Source organism: Caretta caretta, chromosome 8 (assembly GCF_965140235.1).
Source record: "Caretta caretta isolate rCarCar2 chromosome 8, rCarCar1.hap1, whole genome shotgun sequence".
Taxonomy (NCBI): domain Eukaryota; kingdom Metazoa; phylum Chordata; order Testudines; family Cheloniidae; genus Caretta; species Caretta caretta.
This window is the reverse complement of record NC_134213.1, coordinates 79,864,590-79,883,593: the sequence shown is the minus strand read 5'-3', so window position 1 is coordinate 79,883,593 and position 19,004 is coordinate 79,864,590. Positions and strand designations below refer to the sequence as shown.

Genomic DNA, 19,004 nt, shown 5'->3' with positions numbered 1-19,004 from the left:
TTGAAAATAGACAGTGCAAAATAAATTTAATTTTTATAAATAAACAGCACAAGGGCTACTTCACTGATTGCATTATTTATTTAAACATTTTAAACCCCACATTTTGAGATGCAAATGAAGCTGCCACTGAATTTTCAGTCTGCCATAGATAGATAACAGGGGAGTTGGTGTAAAATTTGTTGGAGCCCTCTGCATGGCAGTTAGAAATTACATGTGAATAATGATAGAGCACCATTGAAACCTAATCCACCTGAGAACCTCACAATGCTATTTTTAGCATTGCTTTTCACAACAAACCTGAATTTAAGGATTCTTCTATCTATGATATGTATGTGGCCCGCACCAATGCAGTATCTGAGCACTGCTGTAACGGATTTAGCCTCACAACCCCTCTGTAACGTAGGAAGTGCTACTCTCTCTATTCATTTTACAATGGAGAAGGAAGGTACACAGAAAGTGACTTGCCCTCGGTCATGCAGGAAGTCTGGGGTTGAGCATGGAATTGAAGCTGCATCTTCCAAGTTCCATACTATCCCCCTAGGCCATTGCACTGTCCTTCCATTTGCTAGTGCAGCTGTACATATTCACAGTATGAGTGCACACTCATGATGAAATGAAAAAGATCTCTTTCAAATCATTTACTGGGACCTAATCATTCCATCAGATGAAACATTTTCCTGCAGAAGCCCTGCTATCATTCCTATCACATGGCAAAGCAATTGAAAGATATCCCTCTCGCAAGCATTTTTCTCAATTGTCTGTTGAAAAATCCATGAGGTTTTCAAGTAACAAGGCACGTGTGATAGAAATTGAATTTAAAAATACCTTTGATGCTGAGGACAATCATTTGCACCTCATGCACTCTGCATCTGTCCAATTCTAAATACATGCAACGAAAGACATCACCTCACATGAACTAAGACAACCTGAAAGAAGTTAGTAAGATAAGGTTTACAACAGTAGGTAGGAAAAAAACATACCACAATACCAATAACTTGCCTGCTGCTGTATTCCATGAGTACCCAAAACTGTAAGATCTGGGTGCTTAAATAATGCATAATATAGCCAAAATATACACTTTTAGAAATACTGTGTGTTGATAACTAACCACAGCAAAAACATTTAAAAGAACCAGATAAATAAAGATTGGCCAATATCTATAGTACATAGTATGGAAAGAAATTTGGAGGGGACATATAGCCCAGCCTTATCTAATAGCCTTGGTAATTTAGTCTTTGTATTGCAATATGATAAGTTAACTCATAGTTGAGCAGGTGCATTCAACTGATCTAAATTCTAGGTCAGATCTTGCAGTTTTTTAGGCTGGCAAGTTCCTGAGATTTCACTGGTATCTCACATATACTGTGTTTAAGATTACACCATTTTGCTACCATGCACATCAGTTCACCTCGCCCTCTTCAGGCTAACGGAAGTTGACAGACAAATGCACACCCCTCTGTCCACTTATACCACCTCTTGTTACAAGCTGTTTTTGGAGTTTACTGTTCCATATTTATAAGAAAACAAATCACAAGAAAAGTGTTTTCTTCCAGCCAATGCAAAGATCACATAACCTGAATTACTTATTGAATTAGCATTGCTTGTGTCATCTTTTAGCAAGTTGATACAAGTGCATGCTGGAACCTGTCTGCCTTTTCAAATAACAGCTCATTCAATCTTTTTTGTGAAACTAATGAATCAACCGGCCTTCAGGGCAATTCCTGATTAAGACTACTGCTGCCAATTGTACCAAATCAATGGACAGCAGCCCACACAAAATTATTCTAGCAAATCATAGTAACATTCACCATGAATGCTGAGGAGCATGACTGGCTGTTCACATAGACTACACTGTGTTGTTTCTTCTGTGACATCCTCTTCTAGTCAAAAAACAGTTTTCCTCTTCCCCAAATCTTTTTGCTACACTTGTCTTGTTCCCTGAAAATTGCTTTCATGTTAGAATATGAAGTGCAAGTTGATGGGAGGGAAGATTGTCCAGTGGTTAGGGTGCCACAAACTTCTTTGGTGGAGTCTCATAGTCTGTCTGACTCACTTCCCCCATCAGATTAAAAAAAATTGAAAGATCACTTTTTCCCTACCGCACAGCAGGGCTTAATTTGTGCCAGGGCTTGCCAGAGCTGAGCCCCAGCACCTCTGGGCTTGGCAGTTCCTAGCCCCAACATCTCTGGGCTTGCCGCATCAGTTATGAAAGTAAAAAATATTGCTTGAGCCCCAGCACCTCTTTCATTACAAATGAAGCCCTGCTTCACAGGGGCGTTGTGCAGATTGTGAGGCACTCAGATACTGCAATAATGGGGGGCCACAGAAGCATGTTAGATAGAAGTTCATCTTAATATAGATATTTATCCAGCTATCGGTCTTAGAGGTTTCTATAGCACCCATCACCATGGTATCCAAGCGTTTTTATTACAGAATCTGCATTTAATTGAGGTGGAACTGCTATTTCTAAGCCCAGCAGCTGAAAGGGTCCACGACCAAGAGGTTTGAATGTCCAATTCCCATTAAAATTAAGTGGGTTTAAAAATCAAGCCATCATTCATTCAATAAACTTAATAACAAAATGTGCTTGAAAGGCAAACATAGTCAGAATATGCTGGTAACAAAAGTTAATACAATGAATCTAAAACCTGTTCTATGATTCATTATATCTTTGTAGGGTTTGTTCATCTTAGCCAAATCACTGCCCTCTGCTCATTCAAATCCCTTCTGCTATGTCACTTCACCTATAAGTGAGTTAACAGGCATGTGTGCACACACACACAAGTTCCTAGGAACACATATACAAACCCCACAAGACGTGCATATACCTACGAGCAACCACGTGATCTTATTTTCATAATCCTTGTCCTGCTTAACCTATTCTTCCCCCTTTTTTTTTTTTATTCCACTCAACCATCATTTCAGGGCTAAACTTAGATCATGAGTTCTGACACTTGCCTTCTGCTTGTTCTGTAAAGAGCCTAATGCCCTTTTGAGCACCACCAAATACATAATAATAATATGATGCTGATGATGTTCATATCAAAGCAAACAGAAGGAACTGAAGTATAAAGCTCAACTTCTTGGATTCTTTTTAAATTCTATTTGCAATAATGTGAGACAAACATGGATGTTACCAAGACACTTGTATTTCTCTTTTCCTCTCCATTCAGACCATATGCAGAGGGAAAGGAGTTAGCATACAGGGAGTGAAGATGAACCAAGCTTGGAGACAGTTTTCTCTCCTTTTCCATGAAGTCCTTGCCTACTTCGGTAGCACTTAAAAAACCAAACCAAAAAATGAAAAAACACCCAACATAAATTATTTATATAGGCTGAACCTGAAACCTTGTTTGAACATTCTGAGACCCTGGACCTATAGTTTGACTGCACAGATCAATTTGCAGGATCGGGGGCCTATATTTGGAAAAGAATATTGTCAAGGTATTTTTCCTATTTTTTTTAACTAAAAGAAAAATCCCCCACTATCAAGGATGCTGGAAGTATGGCAGCACGCCCTGGCTTGAAGTGATTTCCATCATATACAGGGTTTATGGTTTTGTTCACTGGCTTTCAGCATCCCCGCTATACAAATTGTTCCAACGCCACTGCCTGCTATTATTGTAATTATTCTTGCCTTTGGAAAGCCTGAGACTGAAATGTTTGCTTCCCCATTTTCATTTCCCTTTGTGGTTTGTAAAATTGTAGGGTTGCTGTCAAGACCTGTACTGCTGGCATTTTGTTGTTGTTGTTTAAAGAAAAGCAAAGTTTAAACTGTGTTTCAAAGAGCAAAATAAAGCACAAAGGATTACCTGGATTGTACAAAAAGATTATAAAGAGAGGGGAAAAACAAAGCAAAGTAAGTCAAAATTTGGGCTTTACCCTCCCTTGTGAGTTTCCATTTATGGGCCCAATCCTGCTCCGACCAAAGTCAATGCAAGGGTTCTGAGACGGATTTCAGTGGGAGCAAAATTAGACCCTAAATGATTGCTTCTCTGTGTCCTGAGTTAGTAAACTATTTAAAGTAGGGTTTCCATGTCCACCTGAAACATTTTGAAACTGGCTGATTCCCAAAGCCCTGACCTTACAAACACTTACACCCATAAATAAACATTATGTAAGTTTATTTACCTGAGTAGGCTTATTGAAGTCAACGGGACTACTCACAAGAATAAAATTAAGTGTGTGTCTAAGCAGTCACAAGATGAAGGCCTATGTGCCCTTGACCCTACTAAGGACAAAAACTAAATATTTGTGATTACATTAATTCATTTATATCTTGTGGAATAATGATAAGCTAACACAGAGTGCATTGCAAATTAACATTCATAACAACTGATGTGTTAATCAGAATTTGAATAGAATCACTCAGCATTCATTACATTTTCATCTGTGGCGGTCAGTCCCTTCAACTCCTGTATATTCTGACGCCATCCATTCAAATGAATGTACAACTGTTGCAGAGGCTTGTCAAGGGACAAAGCTGATTAAAGTCTACAATCAATACTTTTTTACAAATATAACCAGAAGTTGGAGGTAAAATGAGCTTCACATTACTGTAAGAGTTTATAATATTTTGGAGAATCTTAATGAGTAGGCCACAAGCTAAAAGACTTAATTTTAAGTGGTAAAATATGATGTAAGAAGTACTATATTTGACCAGACCAGTTAACGACCTTGTCCAATATCCCATTCCTTACATTTACCCGTACAAGATACTTCAGAAGGAGAAATAAACCCTGTAATGGACAATTATAGAATAATCAACCCAGAAAGCCCACGTTTCTTAACCTCAAGCAATCAGTAGCTGTTTTATGCCCCAAAGCATGACGGTTGATCTCCCTTATACATTTTGATAAATAAATATAAATATTACAGAAAAGGCAAACACAGTTAAAAAAAGGGCTATTTCAGGGAAGACGTTCTGATTATTTAGCCAGTCCCATAGATGTGTAGAGAACCTTTGCAGCAATATAAGACCAAGGCCCAGATCCTCAGAGGAGATTATAAGTTAAATTAGACATAAAATTAGCAATGACAGACGATGGCAATAACCAATTAACATGGGTTTATTTTGTGTATTATTGTGGAGTATGTATGTGATGATTTTCCTATCAGGTCACGAGGGAGAGCAGAAGGAAATGCACAAATGTGGAAGTTGGTGGTGGAAAGTCGATTTTAAGAGCCCTTTAAGTTGACGGAACGGCATTGGTTGTGTGGACGCATTCATTTTAAAATCGATCTAACGCGGCTAAATTCAACCTAACCCCACAGCGTAGACCAGGCCCTAGATTTTTTTAAGACATCAGTGAAAATCATGGCCATATAGACTTGATATGGGAACTAGCCGGAATATACCGGGCCTACCCTCAAGCAGGCTGCAGAGCTACAGTCCCATTCCTTCCATGGCCAGTGACAGGCTGGAATAGCAGTGGCTTCCCCAACTTATTTTTTCCTGACAACACATCGGTGGGAGAAAGAAAGAAAACCAAGACTGACTTGCTAAGATCACACAGGAAGTCTGTGGCAAAGCAGGGACTCAAACATAGGTCTTCCAAATTTGTCCCCTATCCACTGGCTTATCCTCTCTCTTACTACATAGCCTCTATCGTTTATAGGCTACATCTAATGACAAATAAATATTGAGTGAGACATTTCATATAGCATTCTGCTCCTTCTCCTAGCCACTGGATCTGTGGAAATGGGTTCTTACAGCTGCTCCTCCCGTTGTTTCCCAGATTGGACCTCCTGAAGCACAGGAAACGTAGAGGGCCACCCGCGCATTGTCACTCTGCCTGTGCCTTCCCCTGACCCACATGAATGTGTATCATGGGGCTTCCATGGCATGGAGGTTCATCCAAGGCCTTCCCCAAAAGAGTGAATTTCACCCTGTAAGGAGGTAGAACACTGCTGGCATACACATTTAAGGGCACACACTTAATGTTGATAAGACCCTGCACTATCAACCAATATTCTGATCGCTTCAGGGAAATCACTGACATTCCAGTGGGGAAAACATTTGCAGAACTTATCATTCCAAAGGTTCCTCTTAATTAAATATAGAGACCGCTTTAATACATGGTCCTTAGGGCAAATTTTACTGACCTGCTGCTGTATTTGTGGAGCTAAATAGAACAAGACAGCTTCTGAATGAACCACCTCAATGTTAAATAGTAGAGTATAGAAAACACTTTACAGTTTGTAGGGAAGAACCCACAAGGAATACCAAGAAATTAGTATTTGATCCCTGACTTCTCTGAATTGCTTTCCTTGCATTTCAGCTTTACATTAAAAAAAAAAAAAAAAGATAAAATCAGACTTCAGTTGAATTCTCATCTGAATTGCTCAGAAATATTCTTTCCACCAGAGGTCAGCATCTTAGTGTACCAGAAAGCTGTAGTGCTTGTTTGATTTTGAAAGTAAATGTTAATAGTTATCAATGGTTTGCTGTCAAACTGGGAGTGTATATCTCCTGGGGTCCCCAGGGCTCTTTCCTGGGTCGAATACTATTAAATAGCTCCATTAATGATTTGTACAATGGAGTGGAGGGTATCCTTATAACATCTGAGGATGACAACAAGTTGGGAGAGGTTGCTAGCACTTTGGAAGACAGGATAATGACAACTTAGAGACTTGGTCTGAAATCAACAAGATGTTTTATTGAATTTCAAGTGCAAAATATATTACTTAGGAAGGAAAACTCAAATACATAACTACAAAATAGGGAGTAACTGTCTAGGTGATAGTACTGCTGACAAGGATCTGGAGATTATAGTGGATCACACATTGAATAGGAGTCAAAAATGTAATGCAGAGCTCTTCCTCTGTGTAGCTCAAAAGCTTCTCTCTCTCTCACAAACTGAATTTGGTCAATTAAAAGATATTACACCTCATCCACCTTGTCTCCCACCCATATAATGCAGCTGTGAAAAAGGCTAATATTCTGGGGTGTATTAACAGGTGTCATTGTGACACTATCTCAGGGGAACACCTTGCACCCCCATGTTCATCCTTATAATATGATTGTGTGGTATCCAATGCAAAGTTTGTCATGTCAGGTGTCTTCGGAAGGCTCATGATGCACTGGGCATTGTTGTTATAGTAAAGTTATAGGTTGTAATTTCATGTACATAGTTATGAGGCTGAAAATGTGTCCTCATGGCTTAAAACAAGCCCAAGCAAAACTTTCCAGGAACAGAGGGGCAGTTCACACCTCATCAGGGCACGTATGGGACAAACCCAGCCCAGCCTCACAGGAACAAAGGACATTGGCCTAGGTAGCAACAAAGGATCTGTTGGACTCTCGAGTGAGTCACCACCCTTCTCTTGGACAGTTTGGGAACTGCCCCTCTGGAACAGGCTTCCAAGGGAGGTTGTGGAATCTCCAACACTGGACGTTTTTAAGAATAGGGGTTGGAGTTGGACACACCTGTCAGTGACAGTAAAGGTGGTTTACTTGGTTCTGCCTCAGTGCAGGTGGCTGGACTTGATGACCTCTCAAGGTCTCTTCTAGCCCTACATTTCTATGATTCCATGAATATGGAATAACCCCAGAGCTTGGACTATGGTGAAGCCCAGAAAGAAGGAAAGCAAAAGGGTATGGAGGACAAGTCTTCAATGGGACTACAAGGTTTTGTATAATGTTAGTTTACTGTCCCAGGGAATCCAATGTAAATATTTTTTAAAGTAAAGAAGAGTAACAGAATAACTGCAGCCCTGTATGGGAAATGTAATGCTAAAATGGAGAGTACACCATACAACTGAGAGGATTGTTGATATTACAGTTTTCTCTTGGGAGAGTGGAAATACAGCCTTTGGCCTCCTTCCAATGAAGGTATTATTTATTATTTGCATTATGATAGCTCTTAGGGCTTGATCCTTCTTGGGAGTGCATTGTGCTAGATGCTGTACAAACATAAAATAAGACCGCTCCTTCCCCAGAGAGCTTGCAATCTACTCCTGCTTACCTAAAAAAGTGTCCAAATATGAAGGTTTTGAGGGCCAACTCCCATGTTCCCAATGGAAGAAGAGAGAGGAAACAGCAAGGCTATTTTAGTCCCTTACATGGATTTTTCCTCAAGATGCTTCAAAAGTTGGGTTTGCAAGAAGTGAGTCACCCAAAGTTAGACTATTTTTGAAAATCCTGGCCTAGAACTTTAAATATGTCCCTGATCAACACACAGGGATTTTCTGGGATTTAAATTGAATCCTTTTTAGGGCTGACCCAGCTATGATTGTAGACACTTCTGTTAATAAATATGATAATTCCACTGAAAACAAAACATATAAATATTCCTTATGGTTATTCAGGGGTAGGAATTAATTTCCATTTTCCACTCTTATGTCAAGCTTTGACCAGTCTTCACTCTGAAGGAACTACAGAAATATAAAATATCAAGAGCAGTCATTTTTGCTATAGTAGGAAAGCTAACCAAACATGAAACAAAATGCATACTTAATTTTAAAGAAGCATTTTATTTTGGGGTAGCTTTGTATATGAGCTTCAGCCTAGTATTATAAACCATGTGTAGAAAGTAAGTCTATAGGCATTAATATTTGCATCTCATGTCTTTATAGTGCCGTCCCCTCTAAAAAAAAAAAAAATTTTTTTAAAAAACCCCACCACCAAACTACCAAACCACAGAAGTAGTCTTTGCACAAAAACTTTCATTACAATAGCAAAAATACAAGTGTAAACCTTTTCAGCGAGTTATATAAATACAATATTTATCTTGAAATGTGAGGAGCCATACCTACAACCCAGTAATAGGACTATCTAAGTGACTAAGAACTGCCCATACCACACAGGGTTTTTGGGATCTGGTCCTTATTTAATATAAAGAACTTTAATAGCTTACATATCTTTGTTACTATATCCTCTGATCCAAATTCTAGTCTCACTTTCACCAATACAACTCACTGATGTCAATGCATGGGTGGAATCAAAAGCGGACTCTGACCACATCCTGACCACAGGAGTACTGCGGAAAGGGATCTGGGGGTCATAGTGGATCACAAGATAAATATGAGTCAACAGTGTAATGCTGTTGCAAAAAAAGCAAACATCATTCTGGGATGTATTAGCAGGAGTACTGTAAGCAAGACACGAGAAGTAATTTTTCTGCTCTTCTCCACGTTGAACGGGAGTATTGTGTCCAGTTCTGGGAAGATTGAAAAATTGGGTTTGTTTAGTGTGGAGAAGAGAGGAGTGGGGGGGGGGCATGATAATAGTTTTTAAGTACCTAAAAGGTTGTTACAAGGAGAAGGGAGAAAAATTGTTCTTTTTAACCTCTGACAATAGGACAAGAAGCAATGGGCTTAAATTGCAGCAAGGGTGGTTTAGGTTGGACTTCAGGAAAAACTTTCTAACTGTCAAAGTGGTTAAGCACTGGAATAAATTGCCTAGGTAAGTTGTGGAATCTCCATCATTGGGGATTTTTAAGAGCAGGTCGGATAAACACCTGTCAGGGATGGTCTAGATAATACTTAGTCCTGCCTTGAGTGCAGGAGACTGGACTAGATGACTAGGTCCCTTCCAGTTCTAGGATTCTATGATTAATAGGTTACATTATCTTTCAACATTAAGTCATCTGCTATGGAGTTTGTTCTCTGAAGGCACTCGGATTTTGATTGAGCTGCTTAAGATTCTTTGGGCTTGATTTTCTGTAGTGCTGAGCACCCACAGCTCCATTGACCTTAAAAGGAATTCCGGGGCTCGGTACTTCTGAAACTCAGGCCGAAGGGGCTTCAAAAGTTGGGCTCCCAAACACTGAGACATGCAAAAATTAGGGACCATTTCTGAAATAGTTGCCCCTAGAACTTTAAATATGTCCCTGATCTAAATTCAATCCACAGGTAATACAGCCACTTTTAAAAACACAAAGAATGGAAGTTATTCCACACATTAAATTTGATTAGTCACAGATTAAAAATGAGACTTTGTTATTAAAGTCTTCATTATCTGCAGTCTCATCACCTCTCCCTCAAGATCCTCGGCTCTAAATCAGAGGATTAAATCTGGTCCAGTCTGATTTTTATACAGTGTGTGAGAAATCCATTCATATTCTGGCTTGTATTGCTCCAACACACTTGGCTTTTTTTAAAAAACAGCAAGAATATAAATTCATTTGTATTAAACAGGCTTTGTTCATGGCGTTTTTGTTGTAAAAATTTGAAACTGAAATCTATTTTCAGTCACATTTCCCACCCAATCATGTCCAGAATTTACATGTAACGCACTGGCAAAGTGCATGTGATCCTGCCCTTTGGCCCAGATGTGGGGGAAAGGACTTATTACATCCAGCTAGTGCAATCACTCCTGCCACTCAAGTAGTACTGGCTTGTGCTTTTGGTAGTGTTCTACCCCTGCCGACAACCCACGGTGGGGGTAGTTGCACATGCACACCATGGGTTGCTATTATAGACTTGCCCTTGACTGCCAAGTTGCTGGCATTAACTTGTTTTAAGGGAGTATCGAATTATTTGTGCTGAAGTGTGGGGAGGGGTATCTATGAACTAGTATATACATTTTGTAAACAGAGGCAGCAAACAGGGCACATTTCTGGACTACCAGCCCCCAAAGTGTCCCCTTTAGATACATAAAAACTGATCAAATACATAACTTCAGACAGCCACAAATGCATTGTTTAGCAATTAATTCTTCCTGCAGGTGTCTAGCAAGGAGAGTTCCGTTATATTGTTTGTATTTTGTTTCCATGCATAGAAAGTCTCTCTCAACAAGTTTATTCCTCTTATGGGGAAAACAATCTCATGTACTTAAAAAAAAAAAAACAGCACAGAAAGTTTCTCTCTTCAATACAATGTATTTTCCCTTTGGGTAATTATTTACAAGGACTTCACGTAACACTGTGGAGTTTGGGCTTTGGAACAGAGTGAACATATTCAATGATCTCCTGTTACAAGCCACTCCCCTCCTACCCCATATCTCTTAGGAAAAGTATATCCCAGGTTAGCTCATGAGTTTCCTTTGCCACTGATAGTCCCTTGAATAATGCTGTCTTCAATATATTGACTGGTAGTATCTGTGCTCCTGCTGAGCACCGTTGAAGGAATCCTTGAAGATCGTCTCTCCTGGCTTTTATCATCAGAAGAGCAGCACATGATCCGTCTCATGGTGTTGGACATTTCATCATCTTTGTAAGAGTAAATGACTGGATTCATGACAGAGTTGAGCAAGGCCAGGAGAAGGAACCATCTTTTCACATGCTGAACCCCACAATGAGTGCAGTTCAGACCATCAAGCAGCAGAACCACCAACCCAGGGGTCCAACACACAACAAATGCACCTAGAGAAAGAAAAAAAGGGTTCAGACATCAATAAATCCTGGCTTTGGGCACACAAGTATTTTTTCCCCTCCAAGAGCATCAGATTCATGAAGAACAATATACACCAAATTGTACAGGGAAAAATCACAACAACAAAAATTACATCTATTAACAATTTCCCTGGAAAGCACTGAAAATGTAAAAGCATAGCATTTGAAAGATTACAGAAAGCATGAACTGGGATGCTAAGAGTCCACTGCCTCTTAGAACAGGCAGTGAATGGCCCTTACAACACTGATTTGGCCACTCTGACTAGAAGACACAAATGGGGCAAAGGATTCTTTGGCACAGACACAACTGAGTTGATGCAACTGGTGCTTTGGCAAGTAGAAGGAACTCCTCTGCTAATCACATCTCTACTCTGTATGCTAGAGGGAAAGAGACCACCATGCTACACCCCAAAGAGATGGCAAATCTACTGCCTGTTAGACTGCAACTGATTGTGTTTGCAAAGCATGCTGCTAATTTCATCCAGTAGAAAAGCACATACATTAAACATGCTCAGGTTCAAAATGGCCCAGCTACCCCAGGCTGCAGTGCTTACAGTGCTTGTGGTATAAGCGGTATTGAACCCCAGAACTTTTATGGTACCCTGCCACACCATTCCATACTGGCAATTGTCTCTCCTCTCTCTTCACAGCCCACTCTATGATCTTGTGCTATGGGTGCCAAAGCTAAGGGCATATTTCCCTGCAGGATAGGTGCATGCCAAGTACCTCCCTCATCTCCCTACCTATCCTTCTCCACAGGACTCAGCACACGGAGGTAGAGGGGCCAGGGAGCAACTGAGCCAAGAGGGAGTTAGGGAAGAAATTTTGAGAAAGGGCTCCTGGGGGTAGAGTGGAGCGATGGGGGTTGCGAGGGGAGGAATTAAGACCTAAAGCGGGGGAAGGGAAAAACCAGAAGAGCTAGAAGAGATAAAGGGAAGTGAGAAATGTGCTGGCCAGGAGACAAAGGTCACCAGAAAGAGGACAAATCAGGAGTAGCAGAGGAAGAAATGCAAACAGACCCCTACATGGCGGGGGAGAGAGAGAGAGGAATGGGAGAATGGGAATTGGGAGAGAATTGGGAATGGGAAACTATATCAGAAAAGGGGAAAGGATGAGGAGTTATTTTATTGAAGGGAAAAAGGCAACGAAAGAAAGTGAATGTCAGAGCATTCACGCCAGGCTTCTCCTCGGCAGCCAAAGTGACAGGACTGAGCGAGGAGTGAAGAAACCACACACCCAAACCCAATGCAAGGGCCACCCTTCCTCTACCCAAATATGCAAAGCCAGTATAGGGGGGAGACACTACACAGAAAGGAAGAGAAAAGAAGAAAAGTGGAAACATCCAGAAAGGATGGAAAAGGGAGAGAAAGAGAAATGAAGATGTAAGACTTATTTACATCCCTACATGTTACTGCTATCCTTGTCAGAAGGGGCAGGAGAAAAAAAAAATATCACTTCTACAGGAGGAGGAGAATCTTCAGAGCGATTGTGGCATCAAACCAGCCATTTCCCTCCACCCCAACATTACACTGCCAGCTTGTCATTCTTTGCTTTCAAGCCTGAGGAAAAGCAGCCATGTGTACCATAATACTAACGGAGCACAAGCCACAATTGCTGCCTGACTTGCAAAAATAGAAAATTACAACTCTGCACAAGACACTTTGTGGATGACACAGTAAGGAAACTCTGCTTATGTATAAAGATATAGTTTCCCTTTTTTGGGCTTTAAAAATCAGCAAACAAATAAGAACTCTTTTAGCATTTATACACGTCAATGTTGAAATGTTCTCCGGGTGGTCTTGGTATCCATTCAACAGCTCTGATATTAAAAATGAGTCACCTTCATTTTCATAATACTGCTAGTTTTCCTAGATATAAACTGTGTGTGATTGGGTGGACTAAGCCCAAAGGCCCCCTGCTGGAGGCCTCAGGGTTCTGCCATACCCATCCCAGGAAAGAAGCAATGGAGAGGTCCTCCAAGCAGGCTAGAATGGCTGCAGGGCAGCAGTTGGCAACGTGTCCATACACGGACACAAATGTCTGTGGTAAAAATGTTTAGGTCCGTGGGGGTGCTCACCTCAGATGGCTCCCCGTCCCTGCAGTTGCTAGCAGAGGCATGGCCAGGCGGCTCTGCAGGCAAGCTGCCTCCATCCCCACACCCTGGGTGCTGATGTCACAGCTCCCAGCCCATTGGCCAGGAACTGTAGCCAATGGGAGCTGCGGGGGGTGGCGCCTGCAGACGGAGGCAGCATGCCTATAGAGCTGCCGGGCCGCGTGAACCTCCACCAGCAACAACAGGGACAGGGAGCCAGCCAAGATAAGCTTCTCTGCAAGCAGCTCCCCGTCCCTGCTATTGCTGGTGGAGGCACGGCCAGGCGACTCTGCACTCTGCCTCTATCCCCCCTCCCTGAGCTCTGACTCCTCAGCTCCCAGCCCATTGGCCAGGAACCAATGGGAGCTGTGAGGGCGACGCCTGCGGACAGGGCAGCCTGCAGAGCCACCTGGCTGAGCTTCTGCATAGGAGCCGGAACCTGCTGCTGCTTCCAGGAGCTGCTTGAGGTAAGCGCTGGACGGACCCTGCACACACATACACCCTGTGCCCCACCCTCCTGCTCCAGCCCTGATTCCCCTCCTGCCCTCCAAACCCCTTGGTCCCAGCCCGGAGCAACCTCCTACACCCCAAACCCCTCATCCCCAGCCCCACCTCAGAGCCTGCACCCCTAGCTGGAGCCCTCACACACCCCCGCAACCCAACCCCCTGCTCCAGCCTGGAACCCCCTCCTGCACTCTGAACCCCTCATTTCTGGCCCCACCCCATAACCCCAACCACCTCCCACAGTCCAACCCCCTGCCTCAGCCCGGAGCCCCCTCCTGCGCCCCGCCAAGGTCCATCACTAAGTCAGGTAATTTTGTCAAGTGTCCATTGTGCAACATAGTGGTACTGACCCCTGCTGCAGGGAAAGCAGCCAATCAGGGCCCAAGAGGGCTATATAAAAGGAGCTTCAGAACAGAGTAATAGTTAGTTGCTGCTTGGAGCTGGAGAAGAAAGGACTGCATGCCTGGCTGGAAGAGCAGCAGGACCACGGACAGTCTGCTGGCAGGGACCGGGGAGCAAGAGGCTTCTGGCTGGCTGCTAGGACTTAGCCAAAGACAATTTGCTAGCAGAGACCAGGGGAGCAATGAAGGAGCTCTTGTCTGGCTGCTACTGAGAAGGGAGTGAGCCCAGGGAGGGCCACAGGAAGATAGTGTCTCCAGGGAAGAAGCCCTGGGGATACGGCCCGATACCAGGGCCGGGACTAAAAGACTCAGCTCAGAGAGGGCTAGAGAAACACCACCAGAGGGGTACTGAGATAGACCCTAGTGGACTGTATACCCTGGAAGGGGGTTGCTCTGGTTCACATACAGATAGTGTGTGTGGCTCAGTCGGAGGGCTGAGTCACTGAAAGCCCGCCTGAGAACCACTGAAAGGGGTCTCCAGATCTAAAGAACACAGACACGCCCAACCAGAAGGGGGCAGTTGAGAGAGGTGGGTGCCAACCCCGTTACACTGTGTAAATACAACACTGAGGATGTAGTGCACAGTTCATATCAAAGAACTGGGAAATGCAAGAGTTATGATTCTAACAGTAACATCAAAATACTGCATTGTACATACAATACACACACACACACACACCCAACAAGCTACACAAAGTAGTACATGGCCTGATTTCAGAAATGATGAGCAGCCATCGCTCCCATTTTTTTCAAGGGAAACTCGGATTGCTCAGCACCTCTCAAGAGCAGGCCACAAGAACTAAGAAATGAATTCAAAAGCTTTAATAAGTGTTACAATTTATGAAAAACCATGCATGAAGTAAAAATGGTGTAATAGTTTTTAGGAAGCATTTTGCAATTCCCTAATCTGTCCTTCTACTGCAAACCACTTCCTAAAGGTAGGAAAGAAAATTCACCCACCAGAATTATATTCCTTTTTAGATAACATATCATGGAATGGAAAGATTAAAGGCTGGAGATTTAATAAAAGATGCATTTAACTCTACTGTAGCTTGAGTCTGGATTTTTGGGGCCCTAAATACCAATTTTATAGATTAATTTTGAATTAGTGGTCAGTAGCAGTTATTTGTGAATTCTGATGCTAGAGGGTTATGAGTAGATCTCTAAGCAGGGTGTCCAGAGCTGTAGCTCAAAGCATTAATTCTGATAATCAACTTTGCAGCATGGATTATGGTTCAGAACCAGAATATTGCATAAATAATTGTGGCACCAATTCTCACTGAGAGTACGCAGTGTAGAAACACTGTAGAGGTTTATTGCAGAGTCTTACCCAAAGCCCCCTTTGACTTCAGTGGGCATTAGAATAGGCCCCAAATTAGGAAGAGACCACACTCTACATTGACATCAACCGTCATTGAATATTTCGGGGCCTCTAGGGTCTCAGTGCAACTTTTTATTGAACATCAAGGGCTAAGGGAGGGTGCCAACTCTCCAGCTCCTTGCAAAGAAATATAGTTTAGCACGTGAACCATCTCTGCATACAAGTGAAAACAGGGGAAGCAGTTTACCACATTATTTATTCTTTACCATACTGGATAGTGCAGGACCCTGTCCTGCTTCCACTGACATCAATGGGAGCAGGAGTAGGCCCCAAATTAGTGTATAAATGTGTTTTTAAAAAGTGTCAGCTAGTAATTTTGTGCAGACTAAACGTATGACAAACTCTAGGAAATGCATCTACTTGCACAGACAACATTGTAAAGCATGTAACGGCAACCACTGGACATCAAAATATGTCCTTTGCAGAAATTTCTCTAGTATCTACTGTGTGATGTACGTACCCATCAGTTTCAGCCAGGTTCATACTCGGCATGCCTAAGCAGTGTCTCTGCTGCTGCCGCCCATACTACCGTAGTCACACTGCTGTTTATACTTGCACTAGCTTGATGACAGCCATGTGCATGCAAGAAGGGGAATCACACCCCTAGCTCATAATGTAGACATAGCCTCACACAGCTAATGAAATAAAGGCTGTAGTGCAGAACATGGTAAGGAACACCATTACATTTACTGGTCAGCTCTTTCAAGGGATTGTCTTACTTTGGATCCACTGTCACCAAAGTGCATTTAGTCATGTGTACAAATAGGGTTAGTGTCACACCCTATCCTTAACATCACACACACAATGGGTTATAGTCCAAACGTGCTTCCTTTCTAGGATGTGCCTCTATTTTTACCTTATTCAACAAAGCTTTCAAGCAGGACTGTACTTAAACTGTAGCCTTGGCTCCCTCTTAATTTGTCTGTTCCTAGGATTTTCACCCTGCAGGAGCTCTTGTTACTCACTTTAGGTGACATGCCTCAGAGAAACTTTCAGCTTTTTAGACTTTTTAGTTGGACTTAAGAGAGCACGCTGGTCTGGATGGCAGGGTGAGTCAGAAGAATAGCTCTGCATCTCACATAGGTTATGCAAGACTAGGGCCATTTCTACTCTAACCAGGGATCGACGCTGCTGCAATCGATGCAGCGGGGGTCGATTTAGTGGGTCTAGCTCTCCGGTCGACTCAAACTCCACCAAAACTAGAAGATTAAGGTAAGTTGACAGAGCGTCTCCCGTCAATGCAGTGCAGTATATACACCGCAGTAAGTCGACCTAAGCTACATCGACTCCAGATATGTTATTCACATAGCTGGAGTAGCATAATTTAGGTCGACTTACTCTGGTAGCGTAGACAAGGCCAAACACCTGGTCACAATGTGCCGTTAATTGTGCTCCCAGGTCAATTTGGGGATTTTCCACTAAGCCTACAGTGAGTTTCCTGTATATTGCATCACTTCAGTTGCACTGAATTCCTGTACATCTGGAAGATCTGCATTTTTTATGCTTCTGCTGCGCCCTGCCATAAAGCTCTCCATATACTAGCACTGCCTTTCAGGACCTATGTTTAGGGCAAGGAAAAGGTGGTAGCTTTTTAAACGACTGCCTTAACCACATGTACACTTTTGGTTAAAATGATAGAAGTTATAAATTTTAATTCTAAATTTATTAGACTGAAAACCCTGAACCTCAAAGTAATGAATGTTTCTGCTGAAATACAGGATGACCCACTGTGTGCATTCACCTGAACGAACTGAAAATCATGTATAGACTTGCATGGCAGTCATGCCCTTTCCTTTCAACATATGTATGTTTAGCTGGGATGATGCCATAAAAGGAATCAGTGCAAGATTAAACCTTTTTCGCAGACCTTCTACCTTCCAGTCTACATAAACCAGACACCTTTCAAAGTTCAATAGGTCTGAGATAGAATCATGTCAGCTGCTCCTACCAAACTCACCATACTGTATATCACCACTGAACACATCTACCTCAGTCACCTCAAATTATATCCAGAAATATTCCTCTTTCACAAGAGACAGGGTCAATTGCAAAAAAATCTGGTGCCTTGAAGGTTTACAAATCTGGGCTTTCACATGAAACTCAAATACACACACTGAAAACACTCCTACAGTGTGTGACTCAGATGAAAAATGAATCTTTAAATTAACCATTAAACAGTGAGCAGCTATAAGCAAATGTTATAAAAACACAAACTCTTCACAAGGCCCAAAAAAATATTGTTTCCTCTTAAATGGAAAACGAGAGCCATGTCCTGCTATTGATTTACACATAGAGGGTGCAATGACTCTCTTGGTCAGGACCCAGGCACCAATCTGAGCTGTGGAGTGAAACCACTCACTGGAGAAGAGAACTGGAGTTTCCCACTTGGAGCATCTGCCTGTGTGAAAGATGTGAATGTAGCCCGAGAGACCGGTCTTTAAAGGACAAGTCTGTCTGCCTGCCTGTGGGGTTTGGTCAGCCTGAGGGACAGCAGCCTGTGCTGATGTAGGAGTACAGATTAGGTGTCTAACTGAGCTGGGAGAGGAGCAGGAACTGGGATGGGGAGGGATGCTCTTTTCCCATAAGCAGGAAGAGGGATAGGGACAAGTGCTAATGACCAGTGTCAGAGTGGGGGCTGCAGGAAAAGAGTGCTGAGTAGTGGGAGCAACAGGACAGGATGGAAGCAGGGTGGGAAGGTTTTGGGAAGGGGGCAATTTGATGCCTTGAGGGAGAAGGGCCTGCTGTTCAGATTACTGTGGATCCAGCAGCCACACAGCCAGTTTAAATTATAATAGGTTGGTCTTTACACTGCAGGATCCATCCCACAGAACTCAAGACAAAGAGGACAGCAGAGGCCGCCTTATCCCACAGCCCAGAGAAGGGGAAGCAGAGACCAAGGCAGCAGAGGGCAAGCAGAGTGTCAATGGCACACATGACATTGTTACTCCCAGAGGAATTCTGCGTCACTGCGCAATGCAGAATTTTGCAGAAATTAACATTGTACTTGCAGAATTTCCTTTCCCCCACAGAAATGGGCTGCAGTACTACTGGCCATCACTAGGGGCCGCTGGACCCAGCAGAGCTCAGCTCACTCATAAAAGACACTGGGGGGGGATAGGGAGGGAGCTAAAGGGTTCCTGAAAGCTGCAGTTCCCAGCAAGCCCTGAGAGAAGGAGAGGGTGGTGCACAGGAAACTCCATGCAAGCCTGGGACCAAGCATCAGGCTTTCTTCCTCTGGATCCCTGGGATCCAAGGGGGGAGGGGGGGCAGGGACCATGGCTAGGCTCTGG

General features: G+C 42.8%; 1 protein-coding gene across 3 annotated transcripts in view; it reads right to left on the bottom strand.

The window, feature by feature from the left end:
• Positions 1–6,639: 6,639 nt before the first annotated feature.
• LPAR3 (lysophosphatidic acid receptor 3) overlaps positions 6,640–19,004 on the bottom strand; it is a 46,404-nt gene continuing 34,039 nt past the window's right edge. For all 3 annotated transcript variants that reach the window (XM_048861957.2, XM_075131679.1, XM_075131678.1), the window contains one exon: positions 6,640–11,306. In XM_048861957.2, coding sequence (XP_048717914.1) covers positions 10,975–11,306 — 332 coding nt within the window. In that variant the 3' untranslated portion in view covers positions 6,640–10,974. The remainder of the gene's footprint in view (positions 11,307–19,004) is intronic.